This window comes from Oncorhynchus keta, chromosome 21, assembly GCF_023373465.1.
Source record: "Oncorhynchus keta strain PuntledgeMale-10-30-2019 chromosome 21, Oket_V2, whole genome shotgun sequence".
Taxonomy (NCBI): domain Eukaryota; kingdom Metazoa; phylum Chordata; class Actinopteri; order Salmoniformes; family Salmonidae; genus Oncorhynchus; species Oncorhynchus keta.
In genome coordinates, this window is record NC_068441.1 from 8,359,658 (window position 1) to 8,384,490 (window position 24,833).

General features: G+C 40.2%; 1 protein-coding gene across 4 annotated transcripts in view; it reads right to left on the reverse strand.

Annotated features, from left to right (window-relative positions):
• Window positions 1-24,833, reverse strand: part of LOC118400066 (contactin-4-like) — a 172,691-nt gene that overhangs the window by 127,897 nt on the left and 19,961 nt on the right. For all 4 annotated transcript variants that reach the window (XM_035796461.2, XM_035796463.2, XM_035796460.2 and 1 more), the window contains exon 2: window positions 18,018-18,158. In XM_035796461.2, the coding sequence (XP_035652354.1) occupies window positions 18,018-18,072 (55 nt within the window). In that variant the 5' untranslated portion in view covers window positions 18,073-18,158. The remainder of the gene's footprint in view (window positions 1-18,017; window positions 18,159-24,833) is intronic.

Genomic DNA, 24,833 nt, shown 5'->3' on the forward strand with positions numbered 1-24,833 from the left:
GACTGAAAATGAATGAATGAAAAAAAAAATTAAAAAATGAATGAATTATTCTAAGAAAGATGTGTAATTGATATCTAGTGTCTCACATGAGATTCCCTTTGAATTACTGTAGCCACAATAACAAGAGAAACTGGACAAAGATTATTTATGACTGACCACTTGAAATGATCAATTTTTGGTAAGATCTTTACATTTTTGCACCCAGTGAGAGCTGTTTAGTGGACTGAAAATGCTTTGTGAAGGGCTTGGCTGCTTCCAGACTGCTGTCTATTCTCACTGTAAATAAAGTATGAAAATGATGTGTTCACACTGTGTGTGTGATTGTGCGTGTGTGCGCGAGTGTGTGTGTGTGTGTACATGTGTACGTGTGTGACTAGCACGTCAAGAGAACAGCACTCAGCTATTTCAATTTATAGTCGCATAAACTGATGGATATTGCATATCGTTGAGTGGTAAACTATTGTGTTTGTGCGAAGCAGGGTGCAAATAAATTCATGACTAATTTCACAACCCTTCAACAGGTATGTGAAGACTGGCTGATTTTTTTCACAAGTGCGTAGGCCTATCTGGTATTTATTTAAAAGTGAATGGGTTCATATATCTAGTTGATGCGTGTATGTTTGTGTGTGTGCACCAGAATTCTTATTTTCCATTATACAAAGAATATAATTCCAGTAAAGGGTGTCTGTGATAGAGAATACAGAAAAAACGATATTGTTTGCCTGCCTCCACTGCATTGCACTTGAGCTGGTATAATTGGACTTGTTTTGTTTCCACTCAGACAGACAGCCTCATCAGAGTCCTTACTGGTTAGACTGAAGTCCCAAGCGATGTGACAGACTCGTGTGTTTATCTCGGGTCCACAATGCTACCTTCCCTGGATGGATGATGCAACAACAGTGGAGACTGGAGAATATATATATTAAACCATAAAGCTACTGTACAGGGTGTGTGTGTGGGCGGGGGGGACCAAACAGGCAATTGACTAAAGTTTCAAGCTGGTATTGACTATGTGCATAGCATTTCTGTTCTCGTCAGTGAATATTTTGCAGTGGTACTCTACATGACTATAGGACATATTGATGAGGAAAGCACATAGACGAGGTGGTGGAGTTACTGTAACAGTGGATAAAAACAATTTAATTAGATTTTTTTTTTTTTACCAAGACACCAACTGTATTATGTAAAGTATCAGTGTGTGGTAGTACTGCATAGTTACTACATCACCACTTTGAATTGGCTTGCATCAGTCAAAGTTCCATGACAACTGATAGGCAGTCAGGCAGGGGGGGACTACCATCCATGAGTCATGGTGACTTGCTCTTCACAAAGATGGCCTCTGCTGTCACAGTCATTATGAGACTTAATAAACGTTGACATGATCTTACTAGAGCGCAGTTTAAATTAAACGTCACATCTTTAAAGTGATGATTAACAGGGAGAGCCAGAGCCGTTGATTCTGGAACAGGTGCACACGCCCTTTGGGAGACAGGAACTATAAACCTACGCCATACAGCACATCCTGCCAGTGCCCCTGCCTCTGCCCCATGCCTCTGAGCTGTTCTGCCGGGAGCAGCACTGATCAATCCTCCCTCCCAGCCACTCAATTAGCATCACAGACTCATTAAAAAATACTGGAGCCTGTCAGAAAAACAGAAGAAAAAATACCATGGATCTGCAGTTTCACCTGCGCTGTTTTCTCCGGGTGTGAGATTGACAATTGCATTAATCATTCATTTTCGCCCGGGTTGTTTAATTGTAGCAGCCTTTCAGAAAAGCACCTTTGAAACTGTGAACCCACACACATGTGGTGAATCATTGTGGGGAGGAAATAAAGAGGGGCACGGGGCTAACCCGACTGATTTCCTAGATTGCATGAATAAAACATTTATTGATATACATATCAAAAGCAAAAGTGTTGACAAAACAAAACCAAAGTGGAGAAAGAAGGAAGCAAAGCAGAAAGGAGGAGAAGGAGAGCGAGGAGCTCCTGGCATCTGGTCTGAATCCCTAACATCACCAATTAGCAGGGGCTTGGCTGTGTGACCGTCTGGGGAGCGCCTCCTCCTTCATCCTACCACACAAAGAATAATTGCTTCTCCAGAGGAGGAGCAGGTGAGTGCACCTGGAGAGGCAGGCAGGCGGGCACGCTCCCCGTTACTAAGACACCGTGTTAGATTTCATCGACAGGAGTTGAGCTCTCACTAATACTGTCATCAACGAGATAGCCTGGCTAATGAATCCTTTAATGGAGTAGAACCGTAGTCATGTTTGAGGAGGAACAGTCAGGGTGGAAGGGCATATTACCTTTCCCTCTGTAAGGAGGAGGAAGTCTAGAAAACAGAAAAATAAGCTAATGTGTTTTTGTTGAATGGTTCAGTATAGATATTTTACATTATGAAAGGAGAGTTGGCTATATTTTGTCAAAAAAGAGAGCTGCCTATATTCCCCCTGATATAGTATATATAGCATTACTGGTCAGGGATTGACTCTAGTCCATCTCACATGCTAATTTAATCCTAATAAACACATTGTAATTGAAGCAGGCACAGCAGGGACAGCTGTGCTGGTTAGGAGGTCCATCCGGACTGAGATCCAGGGGCCATTGGCCACAAAGTCTACCCAGCAGTACCTCACAGCTGGCCTGGCCTGACACCAGGGGGTGGGTTGCTACAGAGGGGGTAGGACACTCCACCCAGTGGAATGACAGAGGTCGATGTTAAGCCTTCCGTTGTCAAACTGCCTGGAGAGAACGCCTTTCCACTGGAACTTTAACATCCAACCAGACCATCTGACATGCATGGCAGTCCAGGCACAAGCACAACTAGCTACATCCTTCACGGCCAGTGGATAAGAGCAGAGAGAGGCACTGTATGAATATCACCCTGGCTAGAACAAAATGACAGTACCAAGTCCACCGTTTAATTGAACAGCATATAAATATATGTATATTAGCCATCAGTCTGAGCCGTCACAGATGCTTCCATCGCAGATTTCAAATGAACAAGGAAGATACAGTAGTAGACAATTGAAAACATAATGCATGTCATGCGCAAACAGCATTAGCAACCCAGTGAATGTTTTTATTGAGCTGCAGATGGCATCATGCATATTTATGCAAACTCACTGAGCCCAGGTGATGGCTTTGACTTATCCTACATGTCTGACTAACATTTAATCAATCAGAGATGCTCCTGAAAATGTAAATCCCAGGACCACACACCTTATCAAACTCTATATGCTAAACAGAAAGACCAACCCTACGATAACAAACAACAACAGATATTATTCCACAGGACTAAATTACACCCGTTTGTTTTTGAAAACTCAGCTTCGCCTAGATGTGCTTTTCCTGATCTCGAAAACCTTGGACCAAAGAGCTGGATATTTAGTGCAGATTGTGTCCTCAAAGCTGTGCCTTGGGGTCAGTCTAATACAATGCAAATGACATCCACTGATTGCCTTCTCAGAGTTTATGACACCGAGGTTTATACAGAAATTGAAAGTTGAGCATAGTTTCAGGCTTTGTAGTCTACATACTTCAAGGGTGTAATATCTAGGGTTGCAAAGTTACCTGTAATTTATTTCAGTTACCGGAATCTTCTATGGTAACTATGGCTATTTATACTTAAACCTTTTTTTTTTCTTCATATATTCATATATAGCATATATTTTATGTGTGTGTCCATATTGTCCACAGTGGATAAACCATATGGTTCAAGAGAAAATACCCTAATTAATGAAAAATGCACCTGATCAACAATGGCACATTTTCAATTATCTCTGCAACTCTTCAAACTATTTAGTTTTTTCATAACTGCCACCAGTTTGGTGCCAAAACATTTATAACAAAGATGTATTGACATCGTCAAATAAATAAATGGTGTAAAAAAAAAAATGATAAAGGATAGTTAATGCTGAAACCCTCATATGAAACAGCAATAGTATTCACTAAGTTGATGGTTTATATTTAGGAGATTGTTTTACAGCTTTGTCATTCAAATGTACTTTTTAAAATAATCTTGTTTAATTATTTCATACATTTGACATGTGATAAGGCCACACAGAGGGCCCGAGATAATTACAGACACCTGTGATAATCTGAAGTACCCAAAAGGGCCACTAAATGTTTTATGATAAATTACATATAATCCTTGAAAGTTACCAAATTTCTGGTAGATTACTGGAACGTTTCCAGTAACATACCCTCCCTTTGCAACCCTAGTAATGCCATAACACAGGAATAACAACAGAATAATTGTGATGGTAGTGTAAAATAATTGCATAAAAAGTATATTATGCCTATAATTGCTACCACAATGGTCCCCAAGTTTATGTGGATTAAGCTGTAAACACAACTGCAATCCTCTTTCTTTAATGATTGCTGTTCATTAATGTGTTTTCCACTTCTCCAAAATGGAACTTCCCAATTCCACTGTGCAGGTAGAGCTACAACTACCTCCAGAACTTTGTTTAATATGCACCCATAAGGTGCACTTGTAACCACTTGGTCCCAGGTGTTTCTGGAATATCTGCACAGCTGGAGGTACATCTTTTTTTTGACAATGGGAGTCAAGACATTCATTCAAAATAACTTCTGTTTTGTTTTTTTTTTAGTTGGGAGAGAAATCTTTACATGTTCCAAGGCGGACTGAGGTACGACATTTCAGAAACATCCCTATCCCACCATGTCCCACCTGCCATACAATATTCAAGGCTGCCTTTGACCGCCCAAGACCGTCTGGTGGCAATGCTGAAAAGCAATAGCTGTTTGAACCCCGCCTCCTCCCCAAACTAATCTGATGCCCAATAGCAGGTGACAGAAAATGAATTTGCAGAGCTTTCCTCAGCATGAATAAAAAAGGCCCAGAAGGAGTCCAGCATAGAGGAGAATCTACTTTGTGAATTCTTCCAGTATCCATTCAACACAGATTCATATTCCAAGCCTCACATATTACAGCCACTCCCAGCCTATCACTCAGATGACACTCCTCCAAACTAGGGCTGGCAATTACCTGGGACTTCACCATCCGATATTAAAACAAAACGATTCGATGTGAATAGCGATTCTCACGATTCTGTGTTGCGATTCGATGTTTCAAACATATTGCTCACCATATATCTGCTGCAGAGGGACCAGAAAGAACCATGAGAAAACATGTTTTCATCAGTCATGTAAACAAAAGTGCTGAAAACAAATTGGCTCCCTCTTTTTAATAGAAGGTGGAGAACAAGCTATGAACGACAAATACTGGAGTTTTGGTGCAGGTACAGCCGACTAGTGCAAAAAATATTCCGATACTCTCCCAATTTTATTTTACTATATTCCCTGTCTTAGGTCAGTTAGGATCACCATTTTATTTTAAGAATGTGGAATGTCAGAATAATAGTAGAGAGAATGATTTATTTCAGCTTTTATTTCTTTCATCACATTCCCAATGGGTCAGAAGTTTACATACACTCAATTAGTATTTGGTAGCAAATAGCCTTTAAATTGTTAAACTTGGGTCAAACGTTAAGTTGGGTGAATTTTGGCCTAATCCTCCTGACAGAGCTGGTGTAACTGAATCATTTTTGTAGGCCTCCTTGCTCGCACACACTTTTTCAGTTCTGCACACACATTTTCTACGGGATTGAGGTCAGGGCTTTGTGATGGCCACTCCAATACCTTGACTTTGTTGTCCTTAAGCCATTTGGCCACAACTTTGGAAGTATGCTTGGGGTCATTGTCCATTTGGAAGACCCATTAGCGACCAAGCTTTAACTTCCTGACTGATGTCTTGAGATGTTGCTTCAATATATCCATATAATTGTCCTGCTTCATGATGCCATCTATTTTGTGTAGTGCACCAGTCCCTCCTGCAGCAAAGCATCCCCACAACATGATGCTGCCACCCCCATGCTTCACGGTTGGGATGGTGGTCTTAGGCTTGAAGCCTCCCACATTTTCCTCCAAATATAACGATGGTCGTTATGGCCAAACAATTCTATTTTTGTTTCATCAGACCAGAGGACACTTCTCCAAGTGTGTGGTTGCAAACTGTAGTCTGGCTTATGGTGGTTTTGGAGCAGTGGCTTCTTCCTTGGTGAGTGGCCTTTCAGGGTATGCTGATATAGGACTCGTTTTACTGTGGATTTAGATACTTTTGTACCTGTTTCCTCCAGCATCTTCACAGGGTCCTTTGCTGTTGTTCTGGTATTGATTGGCACTTTTCGTACCAAAGTACGTTCATCTCTAGGAGACAGAACGCGTCCCCTTCCTGAGCGGTATGACGGCTGAGTGGTCCCGTGGTGTTTATACTTGCGTACTATTGTATGTACAGATGAACGTAGTAACTTCAGGCGTTTGGAAATTGCTCCCAAGGATGAACCAGACTTGTGGAGGTCCACACAAAAAAATTGAGCTGATTTCTATTGATTTTCCCATGATGTCAAGCAAAGAGGCACTGAGTTTGAAGGAAGGCCTAGAAATACATCCACAGGTACACCTCCAATTTACTCAAATGATGTCAATTAGCCTAACAGAAGCCTCTAAAGCCATGACATCATTTTCTGGAATTTTCCAAGCTGTTTAAAGGCACAGTCAACTTAGTGTATGTAAACTTCTGACCCATTGGAATTGTGATACAGTGAATTATAAGTGAAATAATCCATCTGTAAACAATTGTTGGAAATATTTCTTGTGTCATGCACAAAGTTTGTTAACAAAACATTTTTGGAGGGGATGAATAACTAGTTTTAATGACTTCAACCCAAGTGTATGTAAACTTCCGACTTCAACTGTATATGTTGTCAAAAATAATATCCCGATATGTAACAGTATATTTTTTCTCCCATCATTACTATAGGCCAGCTGAATCAAGTGTCTTCTAGCAGCTGCTGGACTCTTGGGCTACTGCATAGGTGTTCGTTTAGATATCCTGTCCTCTCTTCCTCCTCCTCCTACTCCTTTCTCCTCCGTGGAGACAACGCAAGACACGTGGTCCAGATACACTGGTGGAACAATTGGAGCAGATATACAGCTATACAGAAAACTTCAGAGGGAATGCATTTCTCCATGCTCTGGGAGCCAGAGTGGATGTCTAGGCGAGCCTCTTCGTAGAAAGGCCATGTAAAAAGACTTCATAAATGGGTTCAAGGTCAAGGAATTGAGAAAATCTGGCCATATCTTTCATGCTTCAGCTGAGCTATTAGAAAGAATGGTTCTCTCCTGCGCTGGAGTAGTTCAGTGGGACAGGGGAGTATTCATCTCCCGTAGATAGGGCACAGATATGACATGCATTTACAGACAGAATCCCTTTCAGACAAAAAAAGTGAACACATTTGAAAGTAATTGCATTTGAAAACAAGTATCCCATAATTAGAGCCTCTCAGATGACAATGTCTTATTATTCTGAAATCAGTTCATCACCATTATCAATGGAATGAAGAAAAATGCTCAAGTTAATAAGTTTGATGTAATTGACGTGATTGTAATTGACTTGAGAAGACATGAATAGGATATGGATCAAATTGGATACCTGGTATTGGCAGGCAGCAGCCCTGTATTGAACATAGCTACCACAATGCCTAGTTGGAGATGAATAGAATAAGTATTTAGGGGAGCACTGCCACAAACTACATCAGAAAATGTCAGGAGCCAAGCCATTGTCACACTCTGACGATCAACAGCCAGAGATGTTGGTGCAAAAACAGTAAAACAGCCAAGCTATCACTCATCATAATGCTGAGGTGACAATATATTTCCATGTGTTTCCATGAGTGACAGCGATTTCCATGTTACCAATGTAATGTATTTTGCATGGTCCATGGATATTCATATTTGCCTACTTTGATCCATCCAGTGGTCCTTCCATCTCGAGCATAGCCCTTCTCGCCTGCTCGTGGTGTAACTACAAACCACACCTTTACAGCACTGTCCCTTTAAGAACTCAACCAATCCCTCCCAGTGTGAGCGGACTGAGCACTGCCGATCACCACACCACACCGAAGGACAATTTCAGGGCCAGTTGAGAACGGCACCCCACCTCAAACTCCTTTCAGCTCTTAATAGACACGAGGGTTGTTTTCTCGTCCTCTGTCTTTAGATCAATAGGGTTAATAGAACAATAATGTTGCAACACGCTTTTAACTAGTCAATCATTATGAAGCGCAATGTTTTTCCTTTGAGATTATACGATAGCTTTTAGCTGCTAGGGGAAAAAAAGTATTATTAGTTTCATGACTAATATGCGAGATGCTAAGTGTTAATTACTTTAACTAGGTGTTCAAGTTGCCTGTAGACACATTGCAGACAATGCAATTTCGATCAAATAGACTGATCTGTGATAGTTCTGTTGACACTAATATCAGTCCATATAAAGTCATTCTGTAAACATTTTGGAACTGATTTATAATTTTCCAAACTGAAACCATATTTTGCTGGAGTCAAGAGCAATTCAATGAATCCTTAAATACATGTGAATTGCTTTTGAAATATAGGTGATTGTGACATACAGTACCAGTCAACAGTTGGACACACCCTTACTTTATTTGTACTATTTTTTACATTGTAGAATAATAGTGAAGACATCAAAGCTATGAAATAACACATATGGAGTCATGTAGTAACCAAAAATGTGTTCAACAAATCAAAATATAATTCACATGAGATTCTTCAAAGTAGCCACCTTTTGCATTGATGACAGCTTTGCACACCCTTGGCATTCTCTCAGCCAGCTTCATGAGGTAGTCACCTTGAATGCACTTCAGTTAACAGTTGTGCCTTGTTAAAAGTTAATAATGCATTTGAGCCAATCAGTTGTGTTGTGACAAGGTAGAGGTTGTATACAGAAGATTTGTTGGTCAGTCAATGCAGAAATTTTCAAGAACTATGAAAGTTTCTTCAAGTGCAGTCGCAAAAACCCTCAAGCACTATGATGAAACTTGCTCTCATGAGGACCGCCACATGAAAGGAAGACCCTGAGTTTCCTCTGCTGCAGAGGATAAGTTCATTACAGTTAACTGCACCTCAGATTGCAGCCCAAATAAATGCTTCACAGAGTTCAAGTAACAGACACATCTCAACATCAACTGTTCAGAGGAAACTGCGTGAATCAGGCCTTCATGGTAAAATTGCTGCAAAGAAACCACTACTAAAGGACACCAATAATAAGAAGAGAATTGATTGGGCCAAGAAACATGAGCAATGGACATTAGACCGGTGGAAATCTGTCCTTTGGTCTGATGAGTCAAATTTGAGATTTTTGGTTCTAACCGCTGTCTTTGTGAGAAACAAAGTAGGTGAACGGATGATCTCCACATGTGTGGTTCCCACCGTGAAGCATGGAGGAGTAGGTGTGATGGTGCTTTGCTGGTGATTTATTTAGAATTCAAGGCACACTTAAGCAGCATGGCTACTACAGCATTCTGTAGCGATATGCCATCCCATCTGGTTTGCGCTTAGTGGGACTATCATCTGTTTTTCAACAGGATAATGACCCCACACACCTGGGGGCGGCAGGGTAGAATAGTGGTTAGAGTGTTGGGTTAGTAACCGAAAGGTTGCAAGTTCATATCCCGAGCTGACAAGGTAAAAATATGTCGTTCTGCCCCTGAACAGGCAGTTAACCTACTGTTCCTAGGCCGTCATTGTAAATAAGAATTTGTTCTTAACTGGCTTGCCTAGTTAAATAAAGGTAAAATAAAAAAAAATAAAACCTCCAAGCTGTGTAAGGGTTATTTGACCAAGAAGGAGAGTGATGGAGTGCTGCATCAGATGAAGTCTCCACAATCACCTGACCTCAACCCAATTGAGATGGTTTGGGATGAGTTAGACCGCAGTGTGAAGGAAAAGCAGCCAACAAGTGCTCAGCATACATGGGAAAGCATTCCAGGTGAAGCTGGTTGAGAGAATGCCAAGAGTGTGCAAAGCTGTCATCAAGGCAAAGTGTGGTTACTTTGAATAATATAAATATATTTTGATTTGTTTAACACTGTTTTGCTAACTACATGATTCCATATGTGTTATTTCATAGTTCCTATGTCTTCACTATTATTCTACAATGCATACAATAGTAAAAAATAAAGAAAAACCCTTGAATGAGTAGGTGTGTCCAAACTATTGACCGGTACTGTATAATCAAATTAAGATTTCTATTAGCGATATATATTGAGAACAATTTCGTCCAATGTATAGTGATAAGGGCTATGAAGTGCCTGCTGTGTGGACCTTAATGCAAGGGGAAGATAAAGGCCGTAACATGACACCATTATGCCCACCCCAAGAAATCGTGTGTATTCATAAAAGTGTACAACGTTGGATAAGGAGAGCAAACTGAGCAAGCTATTTACGGCTATATTAGCATACTTATTCACAACAGCAGCAGTAGGTCGGTGACACAGCACTCTTACATGAACATGAAATGAAACAGAGGACAAAAATTGTTTCATGAAAATTGGCTTTGTCTACATGCCACCTACTGGGTTTGCTTTACAGGCCTTGAATAACTTGGCCATCAACTGACTGCTGTGGAATCCTGCTGTTTCATTTTTCGCCTGAAAACATTGAGTATTACCCATGAAAGAAAAATGTGTCGAAATTGATCAATACGACAAGATGATACAAAACCTGCATTGTAAAGTGACTTTGCAAAATCATATTCATGTGTTTGCAGTATGCTATTGCTCGTATTGGACATTTCCTGTGGCGGTTTAGATATAACACATGTTGTACTCTGCATGGCCTCTCCTGAAACACGTTTGTCCTCCGCTGCTGTACAGTACAATACAGTAAACACCAGGATGTCCAGAGCAGCTGGTGTGGAAACAGACTTTCCTCTTTGTCCTTCTGTTTCACGTCTATGGATCTCTCGTGTTCTGTCCTTCAGGATCTTGAAAATAACTCAGCCCCTATTGAAATCCCAGAGAAAAGGTGAACTGAGGAGGAATCCATGAAAGGATGTCGTACAACCTTGATTCAGTAACATGCCTTTTAGGATGCGCACATGTATTTTAGTGGCTTCTTTAGACAGACCCTATACCTATAGGCACAGCTCAGAAAGCATAAGAGAGAAAGCAAAGCTGATGCGACATCCTCATTCGGAGAAGTGCTCTGGAACATAAAGGCATCCTGAAAATACATTCACCGTTTTGTTCCATGTTATTTTCCGGGTTCTAACAACAACAGGTGGACTTTCACAGAGACAGAACAACTACAGTAATGTCTCTGGAGCTGTGAAGGTCATCTCGCTAATAAAACGATGCAAAACGATTCACCGTTTAGCCATAGAGAACTCCTTTGTGTGCACAATGTCTCTTTCATGTCCTTTTTCACTTACACAGCAATGTGGCCTTTAAAGACATTTGAGCCCATATGGAGTAAGACACTTTTATTCTCCACGAGCACAGCAAGCAGCTTAGGCGTGGAAATCAAATGGTTTTGGGACAGGCGACAAAACGTTAAGCCATCAGGGCCGAGTTCATACTCTAAGTACCATTAGTGCTGCTTAGCGTAACTGTGCTAATATGCTAATAATATTTTATATAATAAAAATGTATGTAGCTTAAGTAAAGGCTAAATTAAGTAAAGGCATGGGCCGTCATCATGGTGGAGTAAGCAGGAATAAAAGGCAGGGTATCAGGACTCTGAGCGTGTCCTGGGGAAGAGTGTGGCGCTGCGCTGGGGTAATCAGATGCTAACAGTGAGGGTGAGAGTGACGCGCAGGCAGCACAGTGCAGGCAGGGGAAACAGGAGGCAACCCTGTTGAGGCACACTAGCAGAACAAAGGAACACACCTAGCAGGGGACAGAGATCATTACGGCCCCCTCAACACATTCGGTACAGTCTGACTGTGAATCCTTGGCTTTTCAGGGGTAACCTTCCCTTTCACTGGCGTTCGCCAGGTTGCTTGACCTTTTCGGTCAGTTGCATTCAGACAGCTAGTGCACGTCATGAAAGACGAGTGTCTTACAGTACATGGCAAACTGGGATCACACCTTTCAAAGATAATAAATGACTAGAACCTGCTCCCAGATATAACATGGATAAAATGTTGTGTGTATCACTGGAAACATAATGATACTTATTAGCCTACATTTTTATTATTTGCCCACATCTGTCTTGTAATTTTCAACAGCAGGTAAAGGACTCTTTTTGTTGGCATACTTAGGATAGCTTATGTATTGGTCCTTAAAGAGAAACAGATCGAGTGCAAAATCATTTCTGGCCATAGAGGTAGCGGCTCTTCTTGCTTTACTATATGAGTACTGTGGCAACAAACTGTGTATATTAGATGCTGGTCAATCAGCCAGTGCCAACTGCATGCTGAGTGAACGCCAAAGTCTGATTTGAATGACACATAAGAACAAAAGACAAGTATGAAGTCTACAGACTCCTTTACAATCAAATTCCAACTCCCAATCATGAGAATAAGAAAGGCGTGCAGTCTCAAAACTGTCTAGTGTTGGATTGGGAGGGTGAACTAGTGCCAGAGTCTAGTGCTTCATCAGTAGAGCCTTTTTAAAATCTTGACTAGGATAATGTCTCTTGATTAAAGACTGAGAAATCCAACTGATGTTCTCCGTTGACCCCCACCAATTTGTAAGCAAGAGAAATTAAAATCCTCCATCAAAATGTGATCATGCAGGAGAGCCCTGTGGGGAACAACTGACACCCATTGTATAATGAAGCTATAATTCAGCTTTACTGTACATGAATGACGGATACTCCGAAACTTACAATAAGGATTTCTGTGTCATTCATATCCCTCTGTTCCCCTGCTATACTGTATAGAAATAAGAGTGTATGCCTTACTGTTTCTTTCACGGCGGCACTAAAGGCAGATAGGGAGAACAGGAGCACTCTCCATGAGTCTCTATTTCCCCCTGAAAGATTTTCAATGGCACTGTGGACATTGATGACTGGGTTCAAGGGGGATATTATACTACCTCTTCTGATTACTGTATGAGGTTTGATGTAGGGATGAACTAAATTAGCAAAAACACACTTCCATTATGGATCAGCATGGATGAAAGCAGGGGTTCTTTCATGTTCGTCGTATCTATAATCTTCACAAGAACAAACATTTACTAACAAATGTCTTTCACACAGAGTGTGCTATAACCGCAAGGGCGTATTCTACACAGTACTTCACTTAGGTCAGTAGTAGAGATGTAGATTCACCTCGGGTCCCGATTCAAATGTTTAAGATACAAGTGCATAAGGTCCGTGGACCGCAAACTGATCCAAATGCTCATATTAAATTATTTCGACTTTACAGAAATATCAAATAGCTCTCACAACTGATGTGTCCACTCCTTCAGCATTGAACTGCATGTAACTGTGTTGACAGTCATTGACCTACAAGTCATTTTGCATGCAGAACAACCCCAGGCAATTTCAGAAGCCTGGTCAAACCACGCACTGTGCCCAGCTTCATGCACTGATCAACGCGAGGTAAGTGGCCTGTTCCTGATCTTGCACATCTGTGCAGCACCTTCAGCATTTAAATGCTAAAATGTTTTGTGTGCTGAAATTATAAGAGCAGCAATAAAATAACAATAACAAGGCTATATACAGGGAGTACTGGTGCCGAGTCAATTTGCGGGGGTCAAGGTTAATCGAGGTAATTGAGGTAATATGTACAGTATCAGTCAAAAGTTTGGACACACCTACTCATTCAATTTCTTTTTTCTTTTTTACTATTTCCTACATTGTAGAATAATAGTGAAGGCATCAGCATTAGGAAATACAGTATATGGAATCGTGTAGTAACCAAAAAAGTGTTTAACAAATTCTTCAAATAGCCACCCATTGCCTTGATGACAGCTTTGCACACTCTTGGAATTCTCTCAACCAGCTTAATGAGATATGAGATAATCACCTGGAATGCATTTCAATTAACATGTGTGTCTTTGTTAAAACTTAATTTGTGGAATTTCTTTCCTTCTTAATGCGTTTGAGCCAATCAGTTGTGTTGGTACAGTGCCTTGCAAAAGTATTCATCCCCCTTGGCGTTTTTCCTATTTTGTTGCATTACAACCTGTAATTTTAATTTATTTTAATTTGGATTTCATGTAATGGACATACACAAAATAGTCACACTTGGTGAACCGAAATGAAAAAAATAACTTTTTTCAATGTATTTTTTATTTTTTTTATGGAAAAGTGGTGCGTGCATATGTATTCACCCCATTTGCTATGAAGCCTCTAAATAAGATCTGGTGCAACTGCAATTAAATTCAGAAGTCACATAATTAGTTAAATAAAGTCCACCTGTGTGTCACATGATCTAACAATCTCAGTATATATACACCTGTTCTGAAAAGCCCCAGAGTCTGCAACAACACTAAGCAAGGGGCACCACCAAGCAAGCAACATCATGCAGACCAAGGAGCTCTCCAAACAAGTCAGTGACAAAGTTGTGGAGAAGTACAGATCAGGGTTGGGTTTAAAAATATATATCCGAAACTTTGAACATCCCACACAGCACCATTAAAACCATTATTAAAAAATGGAAAGAATATGGCACCACAACAAACCTGCCAAGAGAGGGCCGCCCACCAAAACTCAGACCAGGCAAGAAGGGAATTAATCAGAGAGGCAACAAAGAGACCAAAGGTAACCCTGAAGGAGCTGCAAAGCTCCACAGCGGAGATTGAAATATCTGTCCATAGGACCACTTTAAATCGTACACTCCACAGAGCTGGGCTTTACGGAACAGTGGCCAGAAAAAAACAATATCTTAAAGAAGAAAAAAAATGAGCAAACACATTTGGTGTTCGCCAAAAGGCACGTGGGAGACTCTCCAAACATATGGAAGAAGATACTCTGGTCAGATGTCTATGTCTGGAGTTTTCCTTGATGGACCTCTCATCACCCCGAGATAACATATCATCCACAGTGAAGCAAGGTGGTGGCAGCATCATGCTGTGGGGATGTTTTTAATTTGCCGGGACTGGGAAACTGGTCAGAATTGAAGGAATGAGGGATGACGCTAAATACAGGGAAAGTCTTGAGGGAAACCTGTTTCAGTCTTCCAGAGATTTAAGACTGAGAAGGAGGATCACCTTACAGCAGGATAATGACCCTAAGCATACTGCTAAACCAACACTTGAGTGGTTTAAGGGGAAACATTTAAATGTCTTGGAATGGCCTTGTCAAAGCCCAGACCTCGATCCAATTGAGAATCTGTGGTATGACTTAAAGATTGCTGTGCACCAGCGGAACCCATCCAACTTGAAGGAGCTAGAGCAGTTTTGCCTTAAATAATGGGAAAAAATCCCAGTGGCTAGATGTGCCAAGCTTATAGAGGCACACCCAAAGAGACTTGCAGCTGCAATTGCTGCAAAAGGTGGCTCTACAAAGTATTAATTTTTGGGGGGGGGTGAATAGTTATGCACTCTCAAGTTGTCTGTTTCTTTATCTTATTTCTTGTTTGTTTCACAATAAAAAATATTTTACATCTTCAAAGTGGTACGCATATTGTGAAAATCCAATGATACAAACCGCCCAAAAAGTCCAGGGTGTAAGGCAACAAAATAGAAAAAATGCCAAGGGGGGTGAATACTTTCGCAAGCCACTGTATACAGAAGACAGCCCTATTTGGTAAAATACAAGAATTATTGCAAGAAGAGCTCAAATAAACAAAGAGAAACGACAGTTCGCCATTACTTTAAAACATGAAGGTCAGTCAATGCGGAAAATTTCAAGAACTTTGTGCAGTTGCAAAAACCATCAAGCGCTACGATGTAACTGGTTCTCACGAGGACCGTCACAGGAAAGGAAAACCCAGACTTACCTCTGCTGCAGAGGATACGTTTATTAGAATTATAAGCCTCATAAATTGCAGCCCAAATAAATGCTTCACAGAGTTCAAGTAACAGACACATCTCAACATCAACTGTTCAGAGGAGACTATGTGAATCAGGCCTTCATGGTCTAATTGCTGCAAAGAAACCACTAGTAAAGGACACAAATAAGAAGAAGAGACTTGCTTGGGCCCAGTCTCTTCTTGAGACTTGGCCCAAGCAATGGAGCAATGGACATTAGACCGGTGGAAATCTGTCCTTTGGTCTGATGAGTCAAAATGTGAGATTTTTGGTTCCAACTGCCGTGTCTTTATGAGACGCAGAGTAGGTGAACAGATGATCTCTGCATGTGTGGTTCCCACCGTGAAACATTGAGGTGTGATGGTGTGGGGGTGCTTTGCTGGTGACACTGTCTGTGATTTATTTAGAATTAAAGGCACACTTAACCAGCATGGCTACCACAGCAATCTGCAGCGATATGCCATCCCGTCTGGTTTGCGCTTAGTGGGATTATCATCTGTTTTTCAACAGAACATTGACCCAACAAACCTCCAGGCTGTGTAAGGGCTATTTGACCAAGAAGGAGAGTGATGGAGTGCTGCATCAGATGACCTGGCCTCCACAATCACTCGACCTCAACCCAATTGAGATGGTTTGGGATGAGTTGGACCCCAGAGTGAAGGAAAAGCAGCCAACAAGTTCTCAGTATATGTGGGAACTCCTTCAAGACTTTTGGAAAAGCATTCCAGGTGAAGCTGGTTGAGAGAATGCCAAGATTGTGCAAAGCTGTCATTAAGGGGGAATGTTGGCTACTTTGAAGAATCTCAAATATAAAATACACTTTTTTGGTTACCACATGATTCAATATGTGTTATATAAAAGTTTTGATGTCATCACTATTATTATACAATGTAGAAGATCATGTCTTTGTTTAAGCATACAATATAGCTCAGTATTTTAATTATGTATTTTAGATAGTCATTATTGCTCAACTTCATGAAGAGTGTTAATAATTTCAGACCCCACTGTACACCATAGACAATAACTTACACACACACACACACACACACACACACACACACACACACACACACACACACACACACACACACACACACACACACACACACACACACACACACACACACACACACACACACACAGAAGTCAGGTCAGACTAATCCAGCTCATGAGCTCTCCATCAGCAGCAGATTATGATTTAGAATGATAAATTCATGTGTTTATGCAACATGCTAGTGCATCGAATCGTATCACAGAGGAAGAAATCGTATCGATTCTTTCTCTAATCACAGTGAATCACACGGAATCGTTTCAAACTAAAACGTACCGTTCCTGTATCGTATCGGAGACCATGAATCTAGACACGTATCGAAAACATCTTGAAGGGAAAGATGCCATCCGTCATCCACCATCCACAACGCAGACGTCATCAGCAACCTTTGACCTTCGTTCCTTTCCCATCCCCCTTAGCCCCCAAATGTTTCTGTAAGCTAAAGAACTATCATCTGACATCCAAACAGATAGTGACAGGAATTATATGAAACAATGAAGCTTTGATATCAATGTTAATGTTATCAATGATCCTTTATATGTATTTAACCTAATTATGTATATTTTACGAAAATTAGAGGAGAGCTTCTCTGTTCACCAAACCAAATGACGCCAAATCGAGTTACCGCAAGCGGCAACCATTTGATTGTGACAGTAGAAGTCCAAAGCTTCTATTTTTCACCAGTCATTGTCTAATATTTCACATTTTTGGCCTTGACTCTGCAGTACATTCTACTGTATGAGCATGATGCAGTCTTAGTTTACCCCAGAACAAAGGTCATTGCCATTTTTTCCTCTGCTGATTAAATCTCACACTCTTTTGCAATCAATGCATTACATTTAATATTTCTGTCTTTAATTTCATATCCGCAACCCAATCTCCTTGTTTATATTCATAACGATTGCGCTAACAGCAGTCAACCTTTACGGACTGCCGACCATACAATTACAATGATTTCCTTTAACAACCTCCTTTATTATCAAATACATTTTACAACCTCATTATTTGTATCTTAATGTTTCCCTGTGTCCTGTGTTACTTGAGCTAGCTTCATTCTAAACTATGGCTTTCACACTGCAACCTGCCCCCAAAAAACATATGAATGAGACACAAAACTTCACAAAGAGAGCTCTTGCTTGCATCAAAAATTATTTACCTGCTAGGCACCCCATGAGTGACTGCAGCAACAGCAGTTTCCATAGCAACGTCATCTTCAGTTTTGTGGGGTCAAAAGTAGACTCACATCCAATCACAAATGTACGGAGGAATCCTTTCGGTACCTTTCTGGGTCTTCACTCTGTAGAAAAAGAAACAGGCGTAATGAATACCATGATAAGACAGAAAGACAGTCTTTTATCAGCACTTGAGAAAAGTGCTGATAAAGGACTGTAAAGAACTCTAACATTAAAAAAAAAAATGTTTTTAATTTAAAATCATTATTTTCAATGACGGCCTTGGAACAGTGGGTTGACTGCCTCGTTCAGGGGCATGAATTGAACATTAAGAGAATTGAAGGAATATGACGGCATTTCTCACTTCTGATAACATGTCAAAGACTAGGGAAATGCTTTTCAAAATGTTGCCCTTTACAGCAGCATGTAGCCTACTGTACACATTCAGTCATGTGCAGCGCTTTCATACCCCTTGACCTACTCCACATTTTCGGGGGTTACAGCCTGAATTCAAAATGGATTAAATATATGTTTTTCTCACCCATCTACACACAAAAGAACATAATGACAAAGTGGAAACATGCTTTCAGTAATGTTTGCAAATTCATTGATAATGAACTACAGAAATATCTCATTTACATAAGTATTCACACCCCTGAGTCAATACTTTGTAGAAGCACCTTTGGCAGCGATTACAGCTGTGAGTCTTTCTGGGTAAGTCTCTAAGAGCTTTCCACACCTGGATTGTACAACATTTACTCATTATTCTTTTCAATATTCTTCAAGCTCTGTCAAATTGGTTTTTGATCATTGCTTGACAACCATTTTCAAGTATTGACATAGATGTTCAAGTAGATTTAAGTCAAAACTGTAACTCGTTCACTCGGGAACATTCACTGTCTTCTTGGTAAGCTACTCCAATGTACTAGATTTGGCCTCTTGTTTTCGGTTATTGTCCTGCTGTATTAATTACCTAGTGTCTGGTGGAAAGCAGACTGAACCAGGTTTTCCAGATTTTGCCTGTGCCTAGCTCCATTCCCTTTCTTTTTTAATCCTTAACTCCCCAGTCCTTAACCATTACAAGCATACCCATACCATGATGATGCCACCACTATGCTTGAAAATATATAATGTGTTGTATTGGATTTGCCCCAAACATAACATATTATGTACAGCCTTCCTTCTTTCAATCTGTCAATTAGGTTAGTATGGTGGAGTAACTACGATGTTGTTGGTCCATCTTCAGTTTTCTCCCATCACAGCCATTAAACTCTGTAACTGTTTTAAAGTCACCATTGATCTCATTGTGAAATCCCTGACCGGTTTCCTTCCTCTCTGACAACTGAGCAGCTTTAAGTCAAAACTGTAACTCATCCAGGCCTATGACAACTCAACAGCTTCTACCCCCAAGCCGTTAGACTGCTGAATAATTTATAAAAATCGCCACTGGACAATTTACATTGACCCGAGATATTTGAGCTTTTTGTTTTTTATTAATTGTAAAAAATAAAATAAAAAATAAACATAATTCCACTTTTATATTATGGGGTATTGTGTGAAGGCCGGTGACAACAAAATCTCAGTATAAGTCTGTAACACAACACAATATGAAAAAAGTCAAGGGGTATGAATACTTTCTGAAGGCACTGTATATTTAGATCTAGTAAATTATGGATTTTTAAGAAATTAAGCCTTGAAAGAGCAATGTGCAAAGAGATTGCCTTAATGTATACACCAATGAATGAATGAAATAAATTAGTTATACAAATGACTCAATATTCTCTTTCACCAAATCCCTATTACATGTAACTCAGAATGCACAGCTTTGGTGGGCTGGTTCAGAACCGATGGGCTGGTTCAGAAGTACTATAATAAATAATAAAAAAACATACATTACTCCCTTTTTCTGCCTACCAAAGTCAAGCTGGAGCCTAATCTGTTAACTAAAAAGTTAGAGAGGGAAAACAAAAAAAAATAGCACTGATTTTCAGTTTTGGCACAGTGACGATTACATGCCTTTCCATATCTGCGACAAATACGGCTCCAGAGAATCCTGTTTTTAGCCTATTTTAGAAGCTCCCTCTTCAACATAGTGGCGTACCTACACAGAATAATACCCATTCACTGTTATGTTCATAAATGTTGTAAGAGATAGCAAGAGATAGGGTGTGAAAAACTCCAGCGATCCCACTACAGTGTCAACGTCAGATGTGTTTTTATTCCCCAGCAGAAATACCAGGGGTATCGGCATGAAATCAGTACCCAAACCTCAAAAGCCTGCATTGTGTCAGTGGGATAGTAATTCTCTGTGTGCTCCAGTGGGCCTTCGATGTAAAGAGCAGAAGGGAAGATGGGGGGGAGGGATCTGCAGGGGGAGACAAATAAAATCAATGCCATCCAGAAACGCAGTGTCCCATGGCAGTACTTTTAAAACATTAGCTTAATGTACCCTGTTGCCCTATAGACAATATACAGTAATGCTCTCTATTTTGGTAGAAAAGTAGTTAATGGTGAACTTTTAGACATTACATGGTAATTTTGATGCAGGGTTTTTGTTATAGTCAGTCTTTGAATATGTATTACATATAGTCATTCTTCTGCTGTTGAAAGACAAAATATGATCCAATTACTGATTTATTCAGGGGCTGACACAATCAATTGCTGCATTGTTGAAATTTGAATTACAAATTTCCCTTTCATCTCGCCTGCTCAACACCAACACCCAAAAACAACACATTTTTTGAGAGGACTAAATAATATATATACACGACAGGAGGTTGGTTGTCCATTAATTCGGGAGAACGGGTTCATTCTAATGACTGGAGTGGAATGATAACAAATGCATCAAACACATGGTTTCCATGCCATTCCATCTGCTCCATTACGGACATTATTATGAGACGTTCTCCCCTCAGTATCCTCTGGTGATATACACAGAGCATACTAAACATCAAATTCCCCTTCCTAATATTGAGTTTTGAGTTGTACCCCCCACCCCGTTTTGCCCTCAGAACAGCCTCAATTCATCGGGGCATGGACTCTACAAGGTGTCGAAAGCGTTCCACTGGGATGCTGGCCCATGTTGACTCCAATGCTTCTCACAGTTGTGTCAAGTTGCCTGGATGACCTTTGGGTGGTGGACCATTCTTGATACGCATGAGAAACTGTTATCTTACCCATTTACCTTCTGAATGGCACACAAACACAATCCATGTCTCAATTGTCTCAAGGCTTAAAAACCATTCTTTAATCTGTCTCCTCCCGTTTATCGACACTGATAGAAGTGGATTTAACCATTGACAACAGTAAGGGATCATTCACCTGGATTCACCTGCTCTGTCTATGTCATGGAAAGAGCAGGTGTTCATAATGTTTTGTACACACAGTACTGTACCAGTGAAAAGTTTGGACACACCTACTCATTCAAGGGTTTTTCTTTATTTTTATTACTTTCTAAATGGTAGAATGATAGTGAAGACATCAAAACTATGAAATAACACATATGAAATCATGTAGTAACCAAGTCCATATTATGTCAAGAACATCTCACAAAAAGCAAAGAGAAACGACAATCCATCATTACTTTAAGCCATTCAGAAAATGTCAAGAACTTTGAAAGTTTCTTCAAGTGCAGTCACAAAAACCATCAAGCGCTATGATGAAACTGGCTCTCATGAGGACCGCCACATGAAAGGAAGCCCCAGAGTTAACTCTGCTGCAGAGAATAAGTTCATTAGAGTTACCAGCCTCAGAAATTGCAGCCCAAATAAATGCTTCACAGTTCAAGTAACAGACACATCTCATCATCAACTGTTCAGAGGAGACTCCATGAATCAGGCCTTCATGGTCAAATTGCTGCAAACCACTAGTAAAGAACACAAACAAGAAGAAGAGACTTGCTTGGGCCTGGAAACATGAACAATGGACATTAGACCAGTGGAAATCTGTACTTTGGACTGATGAGTCCAAATGTGCGATTTTTGGTTCCAACCGCCGTGTCTTTGTGAGATGCGGAGTAGGTGAACAGATTATCTCTGCATGTGTAGTTCTCAACATGAAGCATGAAGGAGGAGTTGTGATGGTGTGGGGGTGCTTTGCTGGTGACACTCAGTGATTTGTTTAGAATTCAAGGCACACCTAAACAACAGGACAATGACAAGGGCTATCAAGTGCTCAGCATATGTGGGAAGCTGTTGAGAGCATGCCAATAGTGTGCAAAGCTGTCATCAAGGCAAAGGGTGGCTACTTTGAAGAATCTCAAATATAAAATATATTTTGATTCATTTAACACATCATACTTTGGTTAGTACATGATTCCATATGTGTATTTCATAGTTTTGAAAAACTCTTGAATGAGTATGTAACGAGTGCACTGAGAGTCGGGAAGCAAGTTTAGGGAGTGAGTGTTTTAATAAATAAATGAAACACAAATAACACACCGACATGAAAACAACACCTGAGGAAAGAACCAAGGGGAGTGACAGATATAGGGAAGATAATCAAGGAGGTGATGGAGTCCAGGTGAGTGTCATGAGGCACGAGACGATGATGACAGGTGTGCAGGATAATCAGAAGCCGAAGAGGGAGTATACATGACAGAGTAGCTATGTCCAAACCAGTGGTGTAAAGTACTTAAGTAAAAATACTTGAAAGTACAACTTAAGTTGTTTATTTGGGCATCTGTACTTTACTTTACTATTTATATTTTTGACATTTTTTACTTTTACTTCACTACATTCCAAAAGAAAATGATGTACTTTCTACTCCATACATTTTCCCTGACACCCAAAGTACTCGTTACATTTTGAATGCTTAGCAGGACAGGAAAAGTGTCTAATTCACACACTTATCAAGAGAACATTCCTGGCCATCCCTACTGCCTCTGATCTGGCGGACTCACTAAACACATACTTCGTTTGTAGATGATGTCTGAATGTTGGTGCCTGCCCCGGGCTATCCGTAACTTAAAATAATAAGAAAATGGTGCCGTTTGGTTTGCTTAATATAAGGAATTTGAAATTATTCATAGTTTTACTTTTGATAATTAAGTATATTTTAGCAATTACATTTCCTTTTGATACTTAAGTGTATTTAAAATACTATTAGACTTTTACTCAAGTTGGAAATTACAGGGTGACTTTCACTTTTACTTGAGTCATTTTCTATTAAATTCTCTTTACTTTTACTCAAGTATGACAATTGGGTACTTTTTCCACCACTAGTCCAAACTTTCGACTGGTACTGTATATGTCATGCCTTGGTCTTAGTATTTTGTGATTTCTTTAATTATTTGGTCAGGCCAGGGTGTGACATGGGTTTATGTTGTTGTATTTCGTATTGGGGTTTTTGTATTATTGGGATTGCGGCTGAGTAGGGGTGTTGTATGGGCTTGGCTGCCTGAGGCGGTTCTCAATCAGAGTCAGGTGATTCTCGTTGTCTCTGATTGGGAACCGTATTTAGGTAGCCTGGTTTCGCTTTGTATTTCGTGGGTGATTGTTCCTGTCTCTGTGTAGTTTCACCAGATAGGCTGTAATTAGGTTTCACGTTCCGTTTGTTGTTTTCGTATTTTGTATTAGTTTTTTCATGTATCGCTTTCTTCATTAAAGACATGAGTAACCACTACGCTGCATTTCGGTCCGACTCTCATTCTACAAACGAAGAACGCCGTTACAGTATATATACTGTATATATTCTGTATGCATCTCGAAACGAGTGATTATTCAAAGTAAATATGAAAACAACGAGCTTAAAACAGGGGTCTAAAATGTTTGCACAGACTTGTAAGGAATAACAGCAAACTAACTACCTTATGTGCTGATGTTTGAGGTTTTTTTAATTCCTCTGAGGGTTATCTTAGAATATTTACACTTTACTGGAGCGGTTCCTCTTACGGACCTTGTCAATGCATATTTACACAAAACCATACCTTTCCTTGAAATACAACACAAACAATCTGAATGAACCCGCATTGCGGTTTTCCTTGAATTGATTAAATTGGGGAATTTGTTTAATTGACTGTTTTGACAAACACATTCAAAAGTGCCAAATGGGAGAGGTATTTGGTTTTGAGTAGCAGGGAGAGGAAGTAAATATGTAAATGAAACACAGTGGGGGTAGGCAGTAAGATTTACGCAGCTTGCCATAGAGTCTGAGAGAAGAATACAGAATAAGTCTGAGGTAAATGTCAGAGGCTGCCTCTGGAAACACTGTGTACACTGGATAGAAAGGTATTACAGCAATGTGACAAGTTAAGTCATTTGCAATGTACCATTTGCAAAGCTTCCATAAAAAACAAGCTGCAATAACCATATGTCCCTCGGGTAAATACATGTTTATTCATAGAGTAGAAGTATATAATAACCCACACCATCCCATTATGGCACAACCAGGCTCTTGTTAGCATTCCACCATCGAAACAGAGGCAGAAGCAGCACTGAACGTCTCCTTCAGCTCTTGCTCACTGAACTGTAACACTACATTTCAAAGACATGCTTGAGTAATGCAATAATCACATGTTTCAAAACACGAGGGGCAGGAAATCAATATGGGACCAGAATATTGTATTTTCTTCACTTTCTAAAAAAATAAGGACTGAATGAAGCCTGGATTTGTCTGAGTGGGTCACATTTAATATCTTATATTTATTTATTTCAATCAGTGTCTTCTAATGAATCCCTCCCCTTGAGATGGAAGCTGTGTTTCCTGCTTCTTGACAAGATGTATTTCCTTTAGCTGGAAGAGCTGCAAGACCAACGATTCATCTGGACCACCTCAATGACATGCATAACCTTGCATGTCTT